Raw genomic sequence first — 23,229 nt, forward strand, 5'->3', positions numbered from 1 at the left:
ATGAATTATAAATAAATAGTTATTATTCTTCAAGAAAATTAAAACTTATAAAATATTGATTTTGAATATTTTTTTGACTCATAAATTTGATTTTTATGGTTCTGATTTTGCTAAAAGTAATATAGACATAAAAAATCTTATATTTTTTAATAGTATACTTGTGAAATGATGTAATGAAATATTTAAAACTTATAAAAAATACTATTTCATTTTTTTTATTTTTCAACCTATTTTTTAAAATATATATTATAAGAAACAAATTTTAAAGAATAGATAATAAATTATACAATTTTTACTTTAATTTAAAAATTTAAAGATTTTATCATACTTTTTTTTTTTATTCAATTATTAAATATAAATATCATAATATTAAAATAATCAATAGCTAATATTAGAATGTTGAAATATTAAATTAATGAATCTAAGATTTATTTTTATAAAATTAATCATAATATAATTTTTTAAGTATGGAATACCTAAGATATAATTTGCAATTAAAATTCCACATTTTTTATAAAGATAATGAATTTTTTTTAATGATTTGAATAAATATTATGACATTTGTTAATATAAATATTATTAAAAAACTATAATTGATTTTAAAAGAATATTAAAAATACATTTCTATTAAAAGCAAAATAAAATTCAAGACTAAAAATAACATTGAATACTTGATATCGTATTTTAAATTAATTAATTATTTAATTATTCTTATTATTATATAGTATATGATTAAATATATTATTAAGAGATTATCAAAAAAAATTATTAAGCTCACTTATTCTTAATAATTAAAATTAAGAAAAAAATAACGGATACAAGCGACTAGCAACACCTCATAAAGAATTGCCGTCGCTGTCGCTGTCACTGAAATGGGTGGCTAGGTGGCTGCTGCCACGGCGTCATCTAATTCCCGTCCCATTTCCAATACTCCCTCTCTTCTCATGTTCACCTTTTTCTTTACACAATTCTGTGTATCTGACACTATCGTGCGCGTGCGAGCGCACACAAACGCATATCTGAAAGAGCGAGAAAGAACAAAGTAGAAAAAAGAGATGGAAACAAGTTCACGCACAATATATGCGTGCACTGAGTCGCGTGCCGTTCGCACCTATCACGAGTCAGATTCTCTTTCTCGAACAGAGGACGTTCTGCGCAACGCAACTCCCCACCTTGTATATGTGTACATTCTTCCTTTTAACCTGTCGATCGAGAAATCCCTGGCCATCTTGTAATGATATCCCTTTATCACTCTTGATTTTGTCAATGCAGTAATAAATACAATTTTTGAGTTTCTTGTCATTCCTAATATGCAAATAGATATTTATTAAAAGAAAGTTTATAGATACAAATTCATCATGAATATAATCATACAAATATTTTAATTTTATAATTACAAAAGAGAAAGCGATATGGATATTTGTACATATAATTTACAAATTTCAATGAATGAATTATGCATAAAGATATTCAAAAAATAGAATTTTTGAAAATCAATAAATATTATTTAAATACAAAATTAGTTAAATGTAATTTTGTAAACAAAATATGATTTATAAAATAAAAAAATAGTATATTTATTGATATATATTTAATGATTCTATTATTCGTATTACATAATGCAAAAATTCTGAAGGTTATGTCGAAAAAGGTATATATTCATAATCAACATTTTAATACAATTTTACAATTTGATACAAATTTATTAAAAAAAGTAGTTTTATTTCGATAAAAATATTATGTATGTAAAATTTATAAACGTTTTACTTATGACACGTTACAATAAATATTAAAAGTTTATGTATATATAAATATAAATAGAAAAAAATTTTTAATTTAAAAAATATGTATATAGAATATCATAAATTACAAAATATCTTAATGAATTTGTCTCTAATATATAAATTATATCATGCAAACTATTATCTCGATATTTTCCAGCAGTAAGAAACAATTAGGCTAGAATTTTTTTAATTTTTTTGAATTTTGAACATCACTAAAGCGAAGTAAATTGTTAAAAGTGGTTTATTATATAATTTTATCGTATTGTTAATTTTTTCTATAAACGTATTCTAATACCAATGATAAATCTAATTCAAGAAGCATCTTACAACCACTATGTAAGACCGGCCTTTATCAAATGGCGGCAGAGGAATAAACGAAATTCTCGCGGCTGTTGGACCGGCGGCGTGAACGTAATCACAGCGTTCGTGGCCTCGCAGCAGTTTGACCAATAATAGCAAGTGATTAGGTCACATGATCATATAGACCAATCAGATGGCTAGTCTAATGTCACGGCAACTATACGGAACCAGTCGGACATTTTCTGACAAGCGTAGAAAAACTTCTCGTCAACAGCAGCCGCCATTTTACGTTAGCCGATACTCGTGCGGTGCAGAACTCTCGCGATCGCTTTTCCCGAGCGAATTTCTGTGGCGCGCGGTGGCCGCCCCGGAGCCGACTCATTTGTTCGTCTTTGCCTCCTGGCGTCCGTGATTGCCTCGAATGTGTGGGGAAAGCGAGCCGCGTCCGCGGTGATCATTCGCGCGCCCCGTGTCGCAGTGTACCAAGGCGAGAGAAGAGGAGAGAAAGATGGTGCCAGCGGGCTTCAAGAGCGATATCGTTGCTGCGAGCTAGCGCCGTGCGCGCAGCCAGTCCGCCACACTTGAGTGTTTGACGAGTCGTGAGCGACCGTCTAGACCGAATATAACGTGAGAACTCGTTTGGTGGTGTGTGCATTTAATCTGAGTGGTGATTCTCAGAATTACGATACTGATAGTCTTATTAATTTCTCGGCCTGTCCCGTTCTCGCGCGAGTGGTCCGTGCATCTATCGAAAAATTTACTGTGTGTGTAGGCTTTAGCGCGGGGTTCGACGTACCCCCGACGATGCCCAATGGTTGATCGTGTATCGAAGCGTGCTCGGGGACGCTCCACGCGCCGCGGTTTTCATTGTTATTGTCATGCTTGCGAATATGTTAAGAGCTTGGTGAATTTTTGCGGCTTCACCGAGAAGGAGGAAGCAGCAATTCTAGCAGTAATAGCAACAGCAGCAGCAATCTTCTAGTGGCGTAGTGCAGCGTTTCGCCCGTGTGTGTACCCGTGTATACGTGCCTGCGTGCGTGTCTGCCTGCGTGCGTGCGTGCGTGCGGTCGTCCCGACTTGCTGCCGCCGCCGCCGCGTACTTGCTACCGGGAGTAAACAGCCTGAAAGAAGAAATAATTAATCCTATAAAGAAACCATGGCCGACCACCTGGTGGACGGCCCGCCGAATAAGCGGCCGAAACTGGGGGATCCTTTTCAGGGGACTTCGGATTCCGCAGGTAAGTTTTTTAATTTCATCGCAAAACTTTGCTGAATTAGTCAGGGTTGCTACGCGACTAACCTTCAGGGATAAACGTCGCAAGTAGCACATAGGCGTTTTTAATTACATGATATATGCACATATCTTTCTTATTATTAAGAAATATATGCTCGTCGTTGTTTATCAAAGGCACACTGTCAATTTTTTGACGGGTGCAATCCTTTGAGCAAAGTTATTATATATTGATACTTCGGTTTTTCTTAAGAAATAAAATCTTCTTTCTGTAATCTTAGTTTTTTTAAAAAATAAATTCAAAAAATAATATTTATTTTCACAATATTTTTATATCGTTTTTGAACTTTTACGACTGCTGTGGTTATAACTGATTGTTTCATTTTATGTTACAAGTGTTATCCTTTGACAGGATCCTGTATTCAACATATCCTAAAATCATTTAATTTTCTTTTTTTTATTATCATGTATAACGATCGGAATTATATTTGATTGATAGTTAACTGTTTATAAACTAACCTAAATTGTTAGAAAGAAATATCGATGCGGAAATTATAATATAATATTGCCAATTGTTTAACGTATTGTTATTAATGTGTTTGAATAATGTAAAATCATTTTCTAAAATTTTAATTAATAATTAATTTGTATATTTTATATAAAAATCAATAAATAATAATACTTCAGAATTAGTAATACTCAATTATATCATAATATTGATATTGATGATATTTTAATCAAAATTTTCATCTTTTTATGTAATTCAATCTTAATATAATTTTTTATGTACTATTTCATTGAATAATTTATTTGAAAATTTCATAAAAATTATTTGACAATTATGTTAGGCAATTTGCATATAGTGTATAAATTTTGCTCAGAGGTCATAAAAGTATTCCGTGTTTAAAAAGTAATTGTTTGTATTACATAATCTATAACTTCTTGTCTTGTTGCACGTTCTTTCTCTTAATTAAAATTTAACCTAAACAAAATAATAGTATTTTGTAAATTTTTTAGTCATCATTAAATTTAGTTCTTCTTTTATTTTTGTAGTGCATGGCAAATGCATGAAGTTTAAATAATTATTAAAAAAAAGATATGCTGGCATGATTGATGCGCTAACCATCTCTTGATTCTTATTTTCCTTAAGTGCTACTTGATCACCTTAACAGTTTCTGAACTCAATAATAATATTTCATATAATCCCATATTAAATCAGTAATGACTGTGCCACTTAAATACTTGATGTATCAATCACAAAATTTAGTCAGGTTACACAAAATAAGTGGCAGACATAGTCTTTATTATTTAGGTTTATTTATATTAATTAAATTACTTTATTAAAAAGAAAATTTAGGCTATTTCTGCTGCTTAAAAGCTGTGATCCCGAAAGCATAGACAGTTTTTCTACAGTCTGAAATAAAAACTGTGATATATGTAGTGGGTATGGCGCCTCTAATGATGCACCATGCTTATACAAACTACGGGGGAGGTGGCAGTGGTAACATGCAACAAATGCAGGGCCCGCCACAACAACAACATCTACAACAGCATCAGCTGCAGCCACATTGGAACAACCATACCATCCAGAAAAGAAGTAAATATTATTACAAAACCCAGCAAAAAGTTCAAAAATATTAAATTTAGCACTACAAAATTTGTTTGTCTGTCCATTCATCTCATTTATTAGTATCATAAAGTTGTAAAATCATTTAATTACTTTCAATTTTTGTCATAATTTACTGCTAAAATGATTAAAACATTTTTATATTGTTCAAAAAATGTATATAGTTTTGGCATATTGTCACTATGGTTCAATAAAATTATTTTATTATTATTATATGTAAAACCTAATAAACATAAGGATTACATTGTTTACTTATATAATAGAATATAAGAATAAATAAATGTAACAAATGTATTGTTTTATATTTGAGAGAAATTTGTTTCTTTTATAAGATACTGGAGAAAAATTGGATCACTCTGAATATTGTAAAAAATAAAACATTTTAATTTAATATATAATATTGAAAATATAAAAAATTATGCTTTAAACACTTTTATGTGTGATAAATGTAATATGGACATGCGACACACATGTACAGAGCTCTAAAATTTTATATACCAAATTAAAACTATTAAGTTTTGTTGTATAAATTTTTTTAAATAAAATGTGATTACATGTTTAATAAAATAAAATTAAATTAGGTTGTTAGGTAGGTAACTATAATGTTTTGTATATAATTGTTTTTATATTTATTTATAGGTAATTGATACTATAATTGAAATAAATCAATTTATATTAATTATAAGAGTTTCAGAAACTTTTTTTTAATGTTATAGCATTAAAAAAATATTCCATTTATAATAATAATTGTAAATACTCTTTAGAGTGATTATGATTTCTTCGCATGACTGTCTACTCTAAAGTTTGCCATTAGTAGCTTTGCTGCTTTTGTAGTTTAGCACGTCTTTATTGTGAAGAAATTTTTATTCTGCTGTAATATAAACTTCTTTAAGTTATGCTCACACATTGTATGTCTCATGTCTTATTTATTTATGTATATGTTTTTTATATTTAAATGTAGTTTGTGTAGAAATTCATATTGTTTTATTTTTTTTTTTTTATATATATATATATTTTTTTTAAATTTGCATTTGACCCCTTTTTTCTCCGTTGTTGTATGGTCAATCATGTAAGTAAGTTAAGAAAATATTTTTATATGATAGATATATTTTACATTGTAGGTTAGTATAATTTGAACAAATATAATTTTTTACAATTGAAAATATGATATGTACATAAATGTCAAAAAATTTGTGCATGTATATATATATATATGTGCATGTATCTTTACATGCACGTATATTTTATAACATGCATTTATATTACATGTGGTAGTATGAAAATTTTATTATTAAATCTTTAGATAGAAGCTATGGTGACGGTGATGAATCTTATCTTTATATCATTTACTAATGGTTTTTTGGTCTCTATGGTATATGTTACATTTAATATCATTATCTAACAATATTTTTAACTAGTTATCTAGAAAAGTAATTCTTCAGTCATGGTGTTGAACTTTTTTATATATTTATAATATATAAATACATCTTATATATATATATATATATATCTGTAAATAAAGAAAATGTTTAGTTTCAAGATAAAATATGCTTAATATCATGATGCAGCATCTATGATTAGGCACTTTACTTTTGTAGTAACTAGTATCTTTTACAGCAATGTATATATTAAAACACTTTTACTAATGAAAATGTTTATTCTCAGATTATATAACAAACACAGATATGTTTGATCTTGAAAATGATCTACCTGATGATCTATTGTCATCGGGGTCTTGGGGTTCTGCAACTGAAAGTGCTAAACCACCAGCAACAGGTCCAGGTCCAGGGCAACAAAATGGTGCTCTTGATTCAGAACTTAGACAACATGTACAACAGCAACAGCAACTTTCGCATCATCTCATACAACAACAAGTTCGTATATATATATATTTATAAAATGTTATGTATATATATACATATAAAAAAATTACTAATTCTGTTATTTTTTGAAATAGGGTAATAAAAACTTGGTTGCCAATTCATTAGCAATGGCTGCTGGAACTTTGGGTAATAAAAGTCCAAATATGCAATCTCCACCAAATGTTTCTGTCTCTAAAGTTGTTGATCCACAAATGGTTGTGAGTTTGGGAAATTTACCAAGTAGTATAGCCAGTTCCTTGGCAAATAATCAAATGTCCATTGCTAATTCGATGGGAGGCCTTCAATCGTCAATGAGCATGGCTGGAAGTAATCCTACCATGTCAATGCCAGGAGGAATTAATTCTGCTCTAGTTATGACCAGCAGTGCTAGTGGAAATAACACTATGGGTGGAATGGCAGGAGGAAGTTTAATTGTAACCAACAGTTTGAATAAACAACCTATAAATACTGTGAGTATTTTATTTAAATTAAAATATAATGAAAAAAATCTTATATGAAATAAATTTAAAAAATTTAAGGAAAAAAAACAATCTAAAATTCTGTTTTTTTAGGTAACTATGATGGGCCCTAATACTCAAGGAATTCATCATCCTAGTGGACCACATGGTGTTGCCCAAATGCAAAATGGACCTGGAATAATGAATACTAGGGCTGTAACAATGCAACAACAACAACAAGCTCATATGGTTGGTCCAGCTAGAGGTCAAAGTCCACATCAACAAGTACATCAAGTTGGTATTGTTGGTCCTGGTCAAGGAGGTCCAAGAATCCAAGCTCCTCCAAATATGACAAGCATGCCAAATATGGGACAAATAGGTGCATCAAGTCCTTATTATGGTAATTATATCAATTATATTGTATGTAGTCAGAAAATAGAAATTTTAGGATATAAATATACAATTTGTAAGCAGGATCTCCAGCTAGTGGGCAAGGGCCTGGTGTTACAGTGTGTACTAATAGTCCTGTTGGAGTTGTTGCACCACAACAAAAAGGAGTAGGGACAAATATGACTGCTATGCAAGGTAGCAGATTTGGAGGAACTGCAGGTCCTATTGGTTCTACAAATGTTGTGGGTGGGCAAGAAGGTGGTATGGCTCAACAAGCTCAACCACCTGCACCAAGTCCAGCTCAACCTCAATCTGGTGCACCAAGTGGAGGTCAACCTGGTCCACAACAAGCTACTCAAGGTCAAATTCCTGGCACCGGTGCTCCAACTGGTAAACAAATTGACTATTTTGAAATAAATTTATTTTTTCAAACAAATTTAACTGTTGATATCCATGTTTTCAGGTACTACAAAATCAACTGCTGATCCAGAAAAACGAAAACTTATTCAACAACAATTAGTTCTTTTACTTCATGCACATAAATGCCAACGACGTGAAAGTCAAGCAAATGGTGATGTTTGGCAATGTTCGTTGCCAGATTGTAAAACTATGAAAAATGTATTAACTCATATGACTGCTTGTCAAGCAGGGAAAAATTGTACGGTACCACATTGTAGCTCTTCAAGACAAATTATTAGTCATTGGAAACATTGCAATCGCAACGATTGTCCTGTATGTCTACCTTTGAAGCAAGCAAATAAAAATAAAACGACAAATACTGCTGCAGCATCTACAACTCAACCAAATAGTCAACCAAATCCGAGTCAGACCGAAATGAGAAGAGCGTATGACGCATTGGGAATTCCATGTCCTACTACAACGCCTGGTTTAGTAGCAAGCCAATGTGTTACTAGAAGAATGCCAACACCAGGCATGCAAGGAACACCCGGAACTATAGGAAATGTCCGATTAACTCAACCTCAAACTCAGACTGCACCAGGTCAATCCATAGTTGGTGCTGGGCAACAAGTTGTTGCTCCAAATGTTTCTCTTCCTTTAAATCCGGATCCTAATACAGTTGGTGTAGCTAGTAATCAAGCAGCACCTACCACCGGTCCAACACCTGCTGCTGCAGCAACTGCTGCAAACATACAACAATCTGTTAATATGCAACAATTATTTGGTTTAAATGATTCAGGACAACTTAGTGTTCCAAATGAAAATAGATTGGCCAATCTTCAACTTCCAGCTGGACTTCAACCAGGTCAAGTAACAGCAACATCGGTACAGGAATCAAAAGATTGGCATCAAACTGTAACACCAGATCTTAGAAATCATCTTGTTCATAAATTAGTGCAAGCAATATTTCCAACTCCTGATCCGCAGGCTATGCTTGATAAAAGAATGCATAATCTTGTTGCATATGCAAGAAAAGTTGAAGGTGATATGTATGAAATGGCCAATTCGAGATCAGAGTATTATCATTTGCTTGCCGAAAAAATTTACAAAATTCAAAAAGAATTGGAAGAAAAACGACAAAAACGAAAGGAACAACAGCAACAATTACATGCTCAACAACATCAGCAACAACAACCTCAACCTGCAGGAACATCTGGTCCAGGTTTAAGGCCATGTGCTCCTCCAGGTGTTGGTACTGTCCCGCCATCACGACCAGTTGGAACAGTTACCCCTAGTTTACGTAGTCATTCACCAAGTATGGGACAACTTGGATCTTTACCTACAATGGGCATTCCTCAACATAACAGAATGCAATTTCCACAACAACAACAAACGCAACAACAAGTACAAGTTCAAGCCCAAACTAATGTCCAAGCTCAGGCTCAAGCACAAGCTCAAGCCCAAATGCAGCAGCAACAACAACAGCAACAACAGCAGCAAGGGATTTTAGTCGGTCCATCTGGTCCTAGTCCAAATGGACAGTCGAATTCCAATCCCAACGTGGTTCCAAATCCTGGTCTTAGTCCTTTTGGACAAGCACAAATGTCACAAGCAAGTTTAACCACTACTACTACGTCTGCAACAACTAGTCAATTCCCAACCTCAAATGGTACTTCCGGTTTACCTAATAGTCCTTTACAAAATCAACATCAATTTCCTGATATTATGAAAGCTAGACTGACTCAAGCAGCAATTGTGCATCAACATCAACAGCAACAACAGCAACAATCATCACAACCTCAATCTCAACAACAACCAAGTCAGTCGCAATTACAACAACCAACAAGTACTTCAAATCAAAGCGCTACAACAACCTCAATGCCACAAGCGCCATCACCTTTTAGTGGTATGCAACAACAAAGTAATCAACAACAAAATCAATTTAACAATAGTCGGCCTCTATCAGTTTCAACACCTAATGATAATGGCATCAATACATCAACTCCACAAACAATACCACCTCCTGCTTCTAGTGGACCTAGTCCCGGTCCGGTAACAACGACGAATGGACCTCAATCTACAACTTCCACACCTAACACACCACTAGTTCCTTCATTAATGACTCCAAATCAGACAGTTTCTTCCGCTAATCAAACTCCACCTCATCCTGCTACTACACCATCTCCTGCTGGTCTTGCAAGTCTTGGGAAAGGTATGACATCTCAAGAAAGAGCTGCATTAAATGCACCAAGAACTTCATCCATGTCTTCGCAAATGGCTGCTATTACAGCTGCTTTAGATCGTGATAATTCTCCTAGTCCACCAATGAATAATAATAAGGGAAAATTGGATTCCATTAAAGAAGAAAATATAAAAATGGAAATCAAAACTCAAGAAGATGGTTCTGAGAATCATAGAATGGATGGAGGTAAAAGTGTTAATAATGATGTATCTACTAAAACAGAAAATAAAATGGAACCAATGGAAGAAGGATCCAGTGAGAGTATCATAAAAGAAGAACCCACTGGTATCAAAGAACCTGTAACTCCAATATCCAGTCAAGATACCACAGATATTAAACCATTGGTTCCTGAACCGATACAACCAAGCGGAACCACAGACAAAAAAAGGTTGTGTTTGTTTAAACCTGACGAATTACGCCAAGCATTAATGCCAACATTAGAAAAGCTTTATCGTCAAGATCCGGAATCCATACCATTTAGACAACCTGTCGATCCCCAAGCGTTAGGAATTCCAGATTATTTCGATATCGTTAAAAAACCAATGGATCTTTCAACAATCAAAAGAAAATTGGATACTGGACAATATAGTGATCCATGGGAATATGTGGATGATGTATGGATGATGTTTGACAACGCGTGGCTTTATAATCGTAAAACTTCACGCGTTTATAGATATTGTACAAAGGTATATTTACTTCAGAATAATTTAATTTACCACATATTAATTTGATATCAATAGATTTTTAAAATTTTTTTTTTAATGATTTTAGCTTTCTGAAGTCTTTGAGCAAGAAATAGATCCTGTAATGCAAGCCTTAGGATATTGTTGTGGAAGAAAATACACGTTTAATCCACAAGTACTATGTTGTTATGGAAAACAACTTTGTACAATACCAAGAGATGCGAAATACTACTCCTATCAAAATAGGTCAGTATATAAAAGAGTCAAATAACTATGTACAATGAAAAATTTATTTAATAATTGAAAAAAATAGTCTGCATGAAGGGAATATGTTAGTAGGTTTTATCTCCATCTTGCCCTTTAGTAATTTCTTACTTAGATAATTAGATATCTTGTTAATGACTTCTGTTGCTCCCAGCTATCTTCAAAAATAACTACATTACTTGTAACAAGTACATTAGTTGTACCTATTAAGTTTTAGAAATATAAATTGTCTTTAGGCGCATTCGACTTTCATGGTACATTTTTATTTTAAAAATGTTCTATAATTGAATACGCTAAATTAAATTGGCAGGTTAATTAACCTGTTTCGATTATATCAGTCGATACAGGTCAGTCTCCTGAACTACACGTTTTTTTCTTTTTCATTTTCTCTTTTTTTTATATATATTTAACATATTTTTATTATATTTATAAAATATTTGCCAATGAATGTATTTTTTAGTAACGTACGCACATATAAAGTTGAAATTTTATTACGCATATACTTAAGGGATATAGCTTTCTAATGTTAATCCTTAAAATTAGATGCTTTATGCATATATCTTGCTTTATAAATAATTTAGAATATGCAAAATAATTTTTAACAAGAAGATATTCGTTTATTACTCTTGAGTATATGCAAGTAATTTATGTATATATTATATGGTGTCTAACTATGGCACTCTTCTCTTCTTTGTATGTTACCTTCGCTCTACCCATGGGTTGCGCACGCACACACAAATCCTTGTTTGCTGCTTGCTTCTTGTGTTGCCCGCGCCCCTTGCTTCTTTCTGACTCTACTACTTCATGCCACGAAAATTGATACTTGGAAATTGGACGATTGAAATTGGATACCTGATATTTGAAAACATAAATAAATGTAAAACAAATTGTATCTGTGATAAATGAAAAATAATGAAAAAAAATATGTTAATTATATGAAATGATGATTCTCTACAATCTTTGAAATAAAATAATAATAATCATAATCATAATAACAATAATAAATAAATAAACGAAACGGATACAAATAATTGGCAAAACACTACTTGCATGTGTATAATTGCAAATACAAACAAATATTTATTAAAATTGGATACTTGACATTTGGATACATCGATTGGGGCGTGAAAAAATTGATCTTCGTATGATGCACGCATGACATTGACGAATTGAAATTTGGATCTAAATATTGATTGGAACAGTAGTTTAAAGGCATATGGTCTTGTTTCCGACAGATACACCTTCTGTCAGAAATGTTTCAACGACATTCCTGGTGACACTGTGACGTTAGGAGACGATCCAACGCAACCCCAAACGTAAGTTCCGAAATAAATATAGTAACATTTATCACAATTATATATTATATATAAAATAAAATAATTATAATTTATTACAGTGCCATTAAAAAGGAACAGTTCCAGGAAATGAAGAACGATCATTTGGAATTGGAGCCTTTTGTTTCATGTACAGATTGCCGTAGGAAAGTACATCAAATTTGTGTACTACATATGGAAACAATTTGGCCATTAGGGTGAATAAAAATATTTTAAATGTTTTTAAATAATATAAATAATATTTTACTTTTTATAATTAATTTTTTACAGATTTACTTGTGATAATTGCTTGAAAAAGAAAGGTCAAAAACGTAAAGAAAACAAATTTAATGCTAAACGTCTACCAGTTACTAAATTAGGTACCTATATTGAAACACGTGTGAACAATTTTCTGAAGAAAAAAGAAGCTGGTGCTGGAGAAGTTGCAATTAGAGTAGTAGCATCTAGTGATAAAGTTGTTGAAGTGAAGCCAGGAATGAGAAGCCGATTTGTAGAAAATGGTGATATGCCTGGTGAATTTCCTTATAGAGCGAAAGCTTTGTTTGCATTTGAAGAAGTTGATGGTACAGATGTATGTTTTTTCGGTATGCATGTGCAAGAATATGGCAGTGAATGTACACCACCTAATACTCGAAGAGTTTACATTGCGTACTTGGATTCAGTACACTTTTTCCGGCCTAGACAGTTTCGAACGGCAGTATATCATGAAATTCTTCTTGGATATTTGGATTATGCAAAACAATTAGGGTAAATTCAATCTCATTTGAAGAATTTACATATGTATGATTTCAATGTTAATATTTATAACGAAGTCTTTTTATTGTTTAGATATACAATGGCTCATATCTGGGCTTGTCCTCCTTCTGAAGGTGATGATTACATTTTTCACTGCCATCCTCAAGAACAAAAGATTCCAAAGCCTAAGAGATTGCAAGAATGGTATAAGAAAATGTTGGACAAAGGAATGGTTGAAAGAATCGTACTTGATTATAAAGTTAGTATTAATGAGTAATTAGTTTAAATATATGATACAGTCTCTAAGTGTTACTTAAGATTTAATTATTATTCTTGAGTGTCAAATGAGACTAAAATTAATGTCTGTAAAAGCTAATGTTTTTATTGAATTTGTAAATTCAAACATAGGATTAACAGACTACAATAAATTCAATAATTTTACAATTTTTTAAAAATTTTATATTTCTATTTATCATTTAAAGATTAAAGATTGATTTCTATTCATTAATTTTAGGATATTTTAAAACAAGCAATGGAAGATAAGCTTTCATCAGCAGCTGATTTACCATATTTTGAAGGTGACTTTTGGCCCAATGTTTTAGAAGAAAGCATTAAAGAATTAGATCAAGAAGAAGAGGAAAAACGTAAACAGGCAGAAGCTGCGGAAGCTGCGGCTGCTAATGCAGTAAGTATTATGATATTATTAAAAATAATAATTAACAAAAAATTAATCATAACACTTGTATTACAGATTTTCTCATTAACCGAAGATTCTGAAACAGGACCAGATGGCAAAAAGAAAGGACAAAAGAAAGCTAAAAAGTCTAATAAATCCAAAGCAAATCAAAGAAAGAATAGCAAAAAATCTAATACTCCACAAACAGGAAATGATCTCTCTGCAAAAATTTTTGCTACTATGGAAAAACATAAAGAAGTATTTTTTGTTATTAGGTTGCATAGTGCTCAAAGTGCAGCCAGTTTAGCAGTAAGTATTTGAAATTATTTAAATAAATATTTTTAAAAAATTAACCTATATTTTTCATCAATATGTATCTTTTAGCCTATTCAAGATCCTGATCCCGTTATTAATTGTGATCTTATGGATGGTCGCGATGCTTTTCTTACAATGGCCAGAGAAAAACATTATGAATTTTCTTCCTTAAGACGTGCAAAATTTAGTTCTATGTCTATGTTATATGAATTGCACAATCAAGGTCAAGATAAATTTGTTTATACTTGTAATAATTGTAAGAGTCATGTAGAAACAAGATATCATTGTACCGTTTGTGATGTAAGTATAAAAATATAAAAATATTTTTACATATATTTCATTACATTATAAATCGATTTAATAATATTATTTATTGTAATAGGACTTTGATCTGTGTATAAGTTGTAAGGAAAAAGATGGTCATCCACATCATATGGAAAAACTTGGTTTGGATTTGGATGACGGTTCATCGCCGGCCGATGCTAAACAATCTAATCCACAGGTATTTTTATAAATTTAACTATAATTATTATATATAACTATAATAATTATAATTTTGTTATAAGTATAATTGACATATATTTTAATTTTATATTAGGAAGCACGTAAACTTTCAATACAAAGATGTATTCAATCGCTGGTGCATGCATGTCAATGCAGAGATGCTAATTGTCGTTTAACAAGCTGTCAAAAGATGAAAAGAGTTGTAACACATACTAAAGTTTGTAAACGAAAGACAAATGGTGGTTGCCCAATATGTAAACAATTGATAGCATTGTGTTGTTATCATGCTAAACACTGCCAAGAGACTAAATGTCTTGTTCCATTCTGTTCGAACATTAAGCATAAGCTAAAACAACAACAACTTCAACAACGGTTACAACAAGCGCAGTTATTAAGGTAAATGCATTAATATTAATAATAATATTAAAATAATTACATAATTTTATATATATGTATATATCGATCTTTTTTTTTTTTTTTTTTTTAGGAGACGAATGGCTGTGATGAATACTAGACCTACAGGTCCAGTGGGAGCGATGCAATCTGGACAACAGAGTTCGAACGTTACTATGACCACTGGTGTTGCTATGAAACCAGGAGTTAGTCCTACTAATTTACCTTCACCACATCAACCTGGAATAGGATTGAAACCTGGGACTCAAACACCACCTGCTCATGTTCTTCAAGTTGTTAAACAAGTACAAGAAGAAGCTGCAAGACAACAAGTACCACATGGTTACGGTAAAGTAACACCAGGTGGTGGAGTTGGTGTTGGAGTTGGTGTAGGAGGACAAACGGGTGGTGTAATGCCTCCACCTCAAATGCAACGGCCAATGCCCGTTCAAATGCCAAATCCTGGTGGTACACATCTTATTCCAATGGATCAATGGACAGCAAGGTAAGTTTAAAAATATATGTAAAATATTATTATATGTATGTATATATAAACTATATGTTTATTTACAGTAGGTATCAACCGAATGCAGTGATGCAACAAAATCCTGGTTTAAGACAACAAACGCCGCAGCAGTTAATGCAACAGCAACAACAACATCAAGGACAACCAGGCATAGCAATGGGAGGACAAATGCCGAGACAAGCAGGAGTTCTCGGTGGTCCGGTTAGTCAAGTTGGACCACAAACTCAAACTATGCACAAGCACGTATTGCAGCAACTTATGCAAACTCTTAAGAATCCCCATACTCCTGAGCAGCAAAACCAAATACTTCAAATACTCAAAAGCAATCCACCGATTATGGCTGCCTTTATCAAACAACGGGTATGACGATTAACTTTTTCTACATTTTGGCTATTATCTAATTTTATTTTTGTCACTTGCAATTTTGATGATTTTTATTATCATATGATTTTAAATAAAAAGGCGCTTGCTGTTCAACAACAAAGCGGTCAATATGGCGGAGGAGTCGGCGGACCTTTGGGTCCTAATCAGCCTCAGCAACAACCTGGTTTGCAGCATATGATGTCTCAACAGCAACAACAACAGCAGCAGCAGCAGCATCAACAACAGCAGCAGCAGCACCAACAACAACAACAACAAGGAAGAATGCAAATACAAGCAATGCTGAATCAGCAGCAGCAGCAACAACAGCAGCAGCAGCAACCTGTTCAGCAGCAATCGCAATGGTATAAACAACAAATGCTGGTAATGCAAAGACAGCAAGCTCAGCAGCAGCAGCAGCAGCAACAACAGCAGCAGCAGCAACAGCAGCAGCAGCAGCAGTTTACACAACCACCAGCACCGCCTTATGGGCAACAACGACCCATAAGGCCGTCCCTTCTTGGTAAGAATTATTTAATTCTGGAGAAAACGAGATTCGTTGAGCCGATTGGTTCGTGGTCTAACGTTTGCCACGATTCCGCGTATTCTTCCCCAGGTTATGGTGGCTTTAGCGAACAAGGATACGGTCAACCCGGCTTAAAACCAACACCACCTCCAATACCTTCTCCGCAAGGTGTGATGGGACCTCCAGGGATCTCTGTACAACAACAGTTAATGCAATCTGTTCGATCACCACCACCAATTCGTTCTCCTCAACCAAATCCTTCTCCACGACCGGTTCCATCTCCGCGTAATCAGCCAGTTCCTTCTCCTCGATCAGGACCGGTACCATCACCTCATCATCATCCACCTCATGGTACACCAACGCATTCTCCAGCTCATGAACTCGGTGGGCCAAGTGAAATGATGCTTTCGCAACTGAGTGGCGGAACAGGTGCACCGACCGGGCATCCGGGCGCTATGCCTCATCATCCATCTCCAGCTCCGCCGCCTACTAGTGGCACAGACTCGAGTGAAGTGACGCCCATGACACCGCAAGATCAACTTTCAAAATTTGTCGAAGGATTGTAGTGACTGTTAGTGAAGTCGATTAATACGAGTGATTACATTAGTGGGCGAACGATGATCTCGCATCATATGTTAACCGTTCACAAAAACGGTCGCTGTTCCATCTCTCTGTCATGAAAACAGAGAAAGTAACTTCCATCCGTTCTGCGTTCCTAGCTTCGTGGAGATCAGGTACAACTACTTACGTCCGGTACCCTGATGCATGATATTCAGAGACGAGTCAGAGTACTATTGGTGCGACCAAATTAATCCGGATGACGCGTGTTTCCTCTTTCTATCTCCGAGTTAAGGTGCAGGAGCGATACAGCGTAATGTGGTGCTGCTTAGATGCTCCGCGAAGATTTTACAGCTGGCTCAATGGACACTTGAACTTACGTTACTGTATTCTCGTACCTCAACCTTGGCTCCCCAATTAACAACCGGTGGAACGACGAGAAACAATTATTTGAAATTATACACACAGGAAATCAAGAGAGACTATTAATACGTTCTCCCCGTAAATACATATACAAAAAAAAAAAAAACATTACATTATGTCCCTGCCCTATCTTTTACTCCCTTTAAACATGACTTTTTCATCTATACCACCTTTTCCTCGCTGCTGCACGTGCAGGCTGAGTGAAATCGTACAAATGTGTTGTGTATACTTAACGTTAATTGATAATTAATAGTTCAAATATTATTAGCGTAGCGATTATATGCAGTTATTATATACCACTATTATTATTATCGTGACAAGATGCAAAGTATATAACAAGATAAAATGGACTGTATGAAATGGAAAGATATTGAAAAAGAAATCAACAACATTGTATGTAAGGAAGGGAGAACAGAATTTAGAGGAAAGTTAAGTAATGTTAACTTAGGCTAATTTGTTATTAAGAGATCGCTACGGTTGCCGAAGGTTGTACCTTAGCACCATTAAATTTTATGGATCATTCTGAAATTAATCCTCAAATAATCTGTTGAATCGTCCTAAGAAAGATGATTCTCTCATAACAGGACAGGCGAGACAACGCGGATTAACGGTGTCGCAACCAAAAAGTAGAAATTCACGACATGCTGCTATTTGCTATTATGGGAGGATTTATAAATCGTGTTAATTTTGAAAGAAAAAAAGTTTTTCAAATCGAGGGTCCAACATGTACAGTTCAATCAAAATATGTAGCTATGAAGCGTAACCGAAATGGACCCTCGCGTGAAAAGCGTTCTGTACATACTATACTATTATTACGATAATAATAACGATTATTATTAATTTCCCTGTCTATTATGAATTTATTATTATTAATATTATTGCTATTATTATTATAATTATTATTGATTCTTAATAATTATTATTATTACTATTACTACTATTACCACTACTACTATTACTATTACTATTACTACTATTGCTATTACTATTACTACTACCATTACTATTACTATTACTACTATTGCTATTATTATTATTTTTATTATTATTATTATTATTAATTATTAATTATTATTATTATTAATTATTATTATTATTATTAATTTTTATTAATTTTATTATTATTATTATTATTAATTATCATCATCATCATCATTATTATTATTATTATTATTTTATTTTATTTTTATTATTATTAATATTATCATGAAAAAATTTAAAACGTAGGTATAGTGTAATATTTGGGAAAAAAGCGAGAAAGGGATTCACACATGCGTTATAATTAATATGGGCTATACCTGTGCACGATAAATCCGAGAAAAGAGATACAACTGATACACGTACACGTACATACCAAAACTACGTGACTATGCCAGTGCTGTATCATAGTAAACTGTAAATGTAACTTTTCCTCCCTTTTTTCTTCGATATCTATTTAAAAGACTAGTTGATAATGAATGATGCGTGAAGGTGTACTTCGAAAGTCCGTAACATCGGATATTTTTTAAATACACGGTGTACAATGTAGCTACCATGTAATCAAGCTATAACCGATTTAGTCGTAATGAGAGTTACTAATGACACACGCAACCAATGTGCGGTTCATAACACAAACGTGACGTTTCCGTCGATAAAAGCGCGGTCCGATTCGAAATAAAACCGGAAAAATTATGACCCGTTTGAGAAAACGTTATCTTTTAAAATATATTTGTCACGTTCTAATATACTTATGATCAAACATATGACATCTTACATCTCTATACAATTTATATATACGTCGTTACATCTATGCCTTTTGAATTCGTTAAAGAAAATGAAAGGAAAATTATTTTATAAAAACAAACGGAAGAATTTATGAGATTGGGAGGGAGTAAGTTTAATGAAAAAAAAAAAAAAAAAAAAAAAATCATTTTAAATAACAAGTTGATCTCGTTTCATTTAATTAAGATGAAAATTTGAAAAATTGTTGTTTTTTTGTTATTTTAAGTTTTATTGAAATTTGTTTACATGAATCGTCAATACTTGAATGCTTGAAACATTCCTTTGTTATACATCCTTTTTCTTATCCTTTCTTCCTTTCTGTCTTCTTATTTTTCTTTTCTTTTCTTTTCTTTTCTTTTCTTTCTTTCTTTCTTTCTTTTTTTTTTTTTTTTTTTTTTTTTTATATATATATAAATCAATTTTATAAAAGAACATCTCAGTTTCATATTTCCAAGATTTTACTTTTACACAAAGAAAAGAAAGAAAAATTGACGTTTCCGAATTATGTAGTTTCAATTGAATCGAGCGGGTCAATTGTAGATCGGTTGAAAAACGAATCGTAGATAAATTTGATGTATTTAAACTATTTCTAAAAGTGAGTTAAAACGAAAAGAAAAGATTAGGCAGAATAATTAAAATGAAAAAAAAAAAAAAGTAAAAAAATGAAATACGGATGATAATTGACTATAGATTTAAATAAATAATTTTATTAATAAAATAGTAAAAAGGAGAGTAATTGTAACGACGAAAACCCAAAAGTATTTGGCTTAGTATGGCTGTGTTTAGGGCAGTGTTGTAAATCTGAAAGTGGTATACCTTTTTTGGTAGTAAACTCTTTAAGTGCGGACGTTTGAACGCTGTAGTGTACCAACCCGACGATCGCGACCTATGCAACAATAAGTTTTATCGAGTGGTTTCATTAATATTATAATAACTAATAAAAAAAAAAAAAACGGCACAATTCTAAGAAATTCTGATTCGTTTGTGAGCGAATTGTGAAAAAAATTGTGTATGTGACAAATAAAAAAGAAAGAAAAATGTGGTGCTCTCTTTCTAGAATTAGTTCGAGGACATAATTACGTGTGTAAAAATGAATCTTAAATGTTCTCAAACGTCAAGGAAGAGATGGCTCGTAAATTTGCAAAAACTTGTTTCCGTAGTTCGATAAAAAGAAAGAAAGAAAGAAAGAAAGAAAGAAACGGAAGCAGTTTAAACGTCGGATTTGTTGGTACGTCTGCGTTCAATGACAATTTATTATTGTAATGAAAAGCGAATAATGATACAATGCTATATATAAATATATATTACACGATTTGTTTTTTTTTTTATATTATTAAACAATATAGATCGCGGTTACATTATGATGAAGTAAATATTAATTAATTAATTAATTATTCGATAGATGATAAATGCAAACAAAACTATTGAACATAATTATTATAATTACGCTATTATTATTGAAATACCGATTATAGAGTACTACCTTTTATTATGACATTTCATAATTAGTGAATTGATTATCTAATTAAAAATTAATGAGACACGAATGTAACATTTATCCCCTCCCCCCCCCCTCTAAGGTAAAAAAGGAAAAAAGAAAAAACACGCCATTCTTCATCCCAGTTTTTTTTCTTTTCCCGGGAAAAAGTCTCGAGAGGGACGGAGAAAATTTTCTCTCGACTCAGCCCCGAATCCTGATCCAACACTGCATCGGTCACGATAAATGTACAATATTTAATGATGCGCTTTCCTTTATTTATTTTTTATGATGGTGAAATTCTCGTCGTTCTCGCTGAACGAGACAAACGGATATGGAAAGAAAAGACACTGTCACCGTCGCCATTCAGATACACATTTTTGTATCTCCTGTTGTAAAGACCGTTCGCAGAGTGACTTAGGAAAAACTTTAGTTAACATCTTGTTTGCCCCCGTGTTCGCTATTCCTTTTGTAAACGCGTTTTGTAAAATATATATGTTCGGTTTAGATGTGTGAAAGTTAGCCTCCACGATCCATTCGTAGAGGGAAAAGTGAATTTAGGTTTTTGCTACAGTTTTATACTCTTGGACGTCAAAAAGACTTCGTTTTTCTCTTAACAATTTGTAACGTAGATAAGGATACTGTATGTTGATGTTCAATGAATATTTAACCGAATATTGTTATATTATTATTAAAAAAGAAGTTTTAAAAATACATTCCATTTTTATTTTTCTCTCAGCTCAGGTTCTGTATATGTACATACGTGTATCGAAAGACCAAGATCCTTTTTTAAGAAGTATTTCTTATTAATAGTATTTATATATAATCGCGTAAAGTAGTAAGAAAAAAAAAAAAAAAAATGAATTATTTTTATCTTATCTTTCGGACAGAACAGATCATTTTATCCCTAACATACATCGAAATACCTTGATTCTCTGTCATTACGCGTGTATTCCTTAATAAAAGTACATATTTCAATATTCAACAATCCGAAGAACTAAAGTTTTTCTGTTAACTCTGTTACATTGGCGCCTTACTTACTCTCACTTACTTGTTTATCTCCTCCCCTCTCCCAAAAAACTAAGTATTAAATAATCATTTCTACTATTTGTATATTATTTATTTACAATTATTCTCAGCACATGTACGATGGTCTCTTTCTGACTTTTTTCGAAATCGAAATTTTTTCTCACGAGTATATATATATATATATATATATATATATATTATATATATATATATTTCGTACGATACTTGTACGTGAAATTCTATCAACAACAACATCTAGCGTTTAAACGCATGTGTACCCTTGTCTCGACCTGTCTCGACAAGTTGTACGGATTCTCAATTAAACAAGGATATATATATATATATATATATTTTAGTTCCATCTATGGCGGAAAAACAAAAGAAAGCGAGAACCAAAGTATAGATTGATCTGGCTTCCGTCGAAGATATCTTGCTTTCGAAAATTCTCATAGGTTTATAGTTATTTCGACTAAAATGGGACTAAAATATGCAACGAACGCAGCGTGTCTTCTTTCCTTCTGTTTCTTCATCCTTCTATTTATTCTTGTTGCGTTCGTCGAATCTCCTTTCCTTGGATGTAAGGACTAATCACTTATCTGATTACAGCGCATAATGTAACAACGTAAACGAAACTGGCACGTAAGAGTTATACATATATGTGTATATATTTATACATACGTACCATTAACACAATATGATAAATCTGACGAAATAAAGTTTACGTATACTTATTTGAATATTGGAAATTGTACCTGTATGATCTCGATACCTTTCTCGCGGTCATTTCTCACATTCTTATTTCGAGTTCGACTTCTGTCGCGATTCACGTTCAAACTCATTTTTATTTATACGACATGTCATTCGTTTCGTTGCCTTTCATGTACACGAATCTATTAATGTATATTTTTTGCAAATATTTTATAGTTGTTCACGAGGATTCGTCGATATATCCTAAAGGTGATCAAGGAAATGTGTGATCGGTAATCGATCGAAGAAAGAATTTTCACGTGAAATTTCGTGAGGATTTTCGTTTCTTTCGTTGACCGAAGTCCGAAGCGATTGTTGCCCGCCGGTTCTTCCGCCTTATCTGTCTTTTTCACAGCGACGAATCCTTGTTGAACGATATCGTTGGACGGATAACAAAAGAAGGAAGTTCAGAGTCCCCCATTCAGATTTACACATATATATATATAATATATATTATGTTTATACAGTATATTTATATTATTGCACACATACGTTCTATATACATATTGTACACACATATACAGACACACGGTACACGTGTAACAATATTATTACAGAATATTATTATGGAGAGATCGTGTCTCCGTCGATGAAGAAAGCTCAATGTATAGAGGTATATAGAGTA

The 23,229-nt window shown here is 32.6% G+C and overlaps 1 protein-coding gene across 5 annotated transcripts; it reads left to right on the top strand.

Moving 5' to 3' along the window:
• The first annotated feature begins 1,891 nt into the window (after positions 1-1,891).
• Positions 1,892-18,440, top strand: LOC122717703 (histone lysine acetyltransferase CREBBP). 5 transcript variants are annotated; one of them, XM_043942046.1, is made up of 21 exons: positions 1,893-3,322; positions 4,757-4,912; positions 6,608-6,816; positions 6,900-7,274; positions 7,377-7,662; positions 7,737-8,042; positions 8,116-10,979; positions 11,065-11,222; positions 12,446-12,556; positions 12,637-12,771; positions 12,845-13,321; positions 13,403-13,568; positions 13,824-13,994; positions 14,061-14,294; positions 14,370-14,600; positions 14,683-14,802; positions 14,899-15,200; positions 15,292-15,702; positions 15,771-16,083; positions 16,186-16,606; positions 16,700-18,440. In XM_043942046.1, the coding sequence occupies exons 1-21, from the start codon at positions 3,241-3,243 to the stop codon at positions 17,173-17,175; spliced, it is 8,004 nt and encodes a 2,667-aa protein (XP_043797981.1). In that variant the 5' UTR covers positions 1,893-3,240; the 3' UTR covers positions 17,176-18,440. The 5 variants fall into 5 exon arrangements, with proteins under 5 accessions (XP_043797953.1, XP_043797963.1, XP_043797973.1 ...); XM_043942018.1 differs by having other exon boundaries at positions 1,892-3,322; positions 12,443-12,556; positions 16,186-18,440; XM_043942028.1 differs by having other exon boundaries at positions 1,892-3,322; positions 16,186-18,440.
• Positions 18,441-23,229: the final 4,789 nt, after the last annotated feature.

This window comes from Apis laboriosa, unplaced genomic scaffold, assembly GCF_014066325.1.
Source record: "Apis laboriosa isolate Shangri-la unplaced genomic scaffold, ASM1406632v1 scaffold11_cov152, whole genome shotgun sequence".
NCBI classification, from domain to species: Eukaryota; Metazoa; Arthropoda; class Insecta; order Hymenoptera; family Apidae; genus Apis; species Apis laboriosa.

Bases quoted from the DNA above. Each gene is read 5' to 3' on its own strand.
- LOC122717703 (XM_043942018.1), top strand. From the start codon at position 3,241: ATGGCCGACCACCTGGTGGACGGCCCGCCGAATAAGCGGCCGAAACTG. The intron at 13,569-13,823 runs GTTAGTATTAAT...CATTAATTTTAG, and splicing joins GAATCGTACTTGATTATAAA to GATATTTTAAAACAAGCAAT. The intron at 15,703-15,770 runs GTAAGTTTAAAA...GTTTATTTACAG, and splicing joins ATGGATCAATGGACAGCAAG to TAGGTATCAACCGAATGCAG.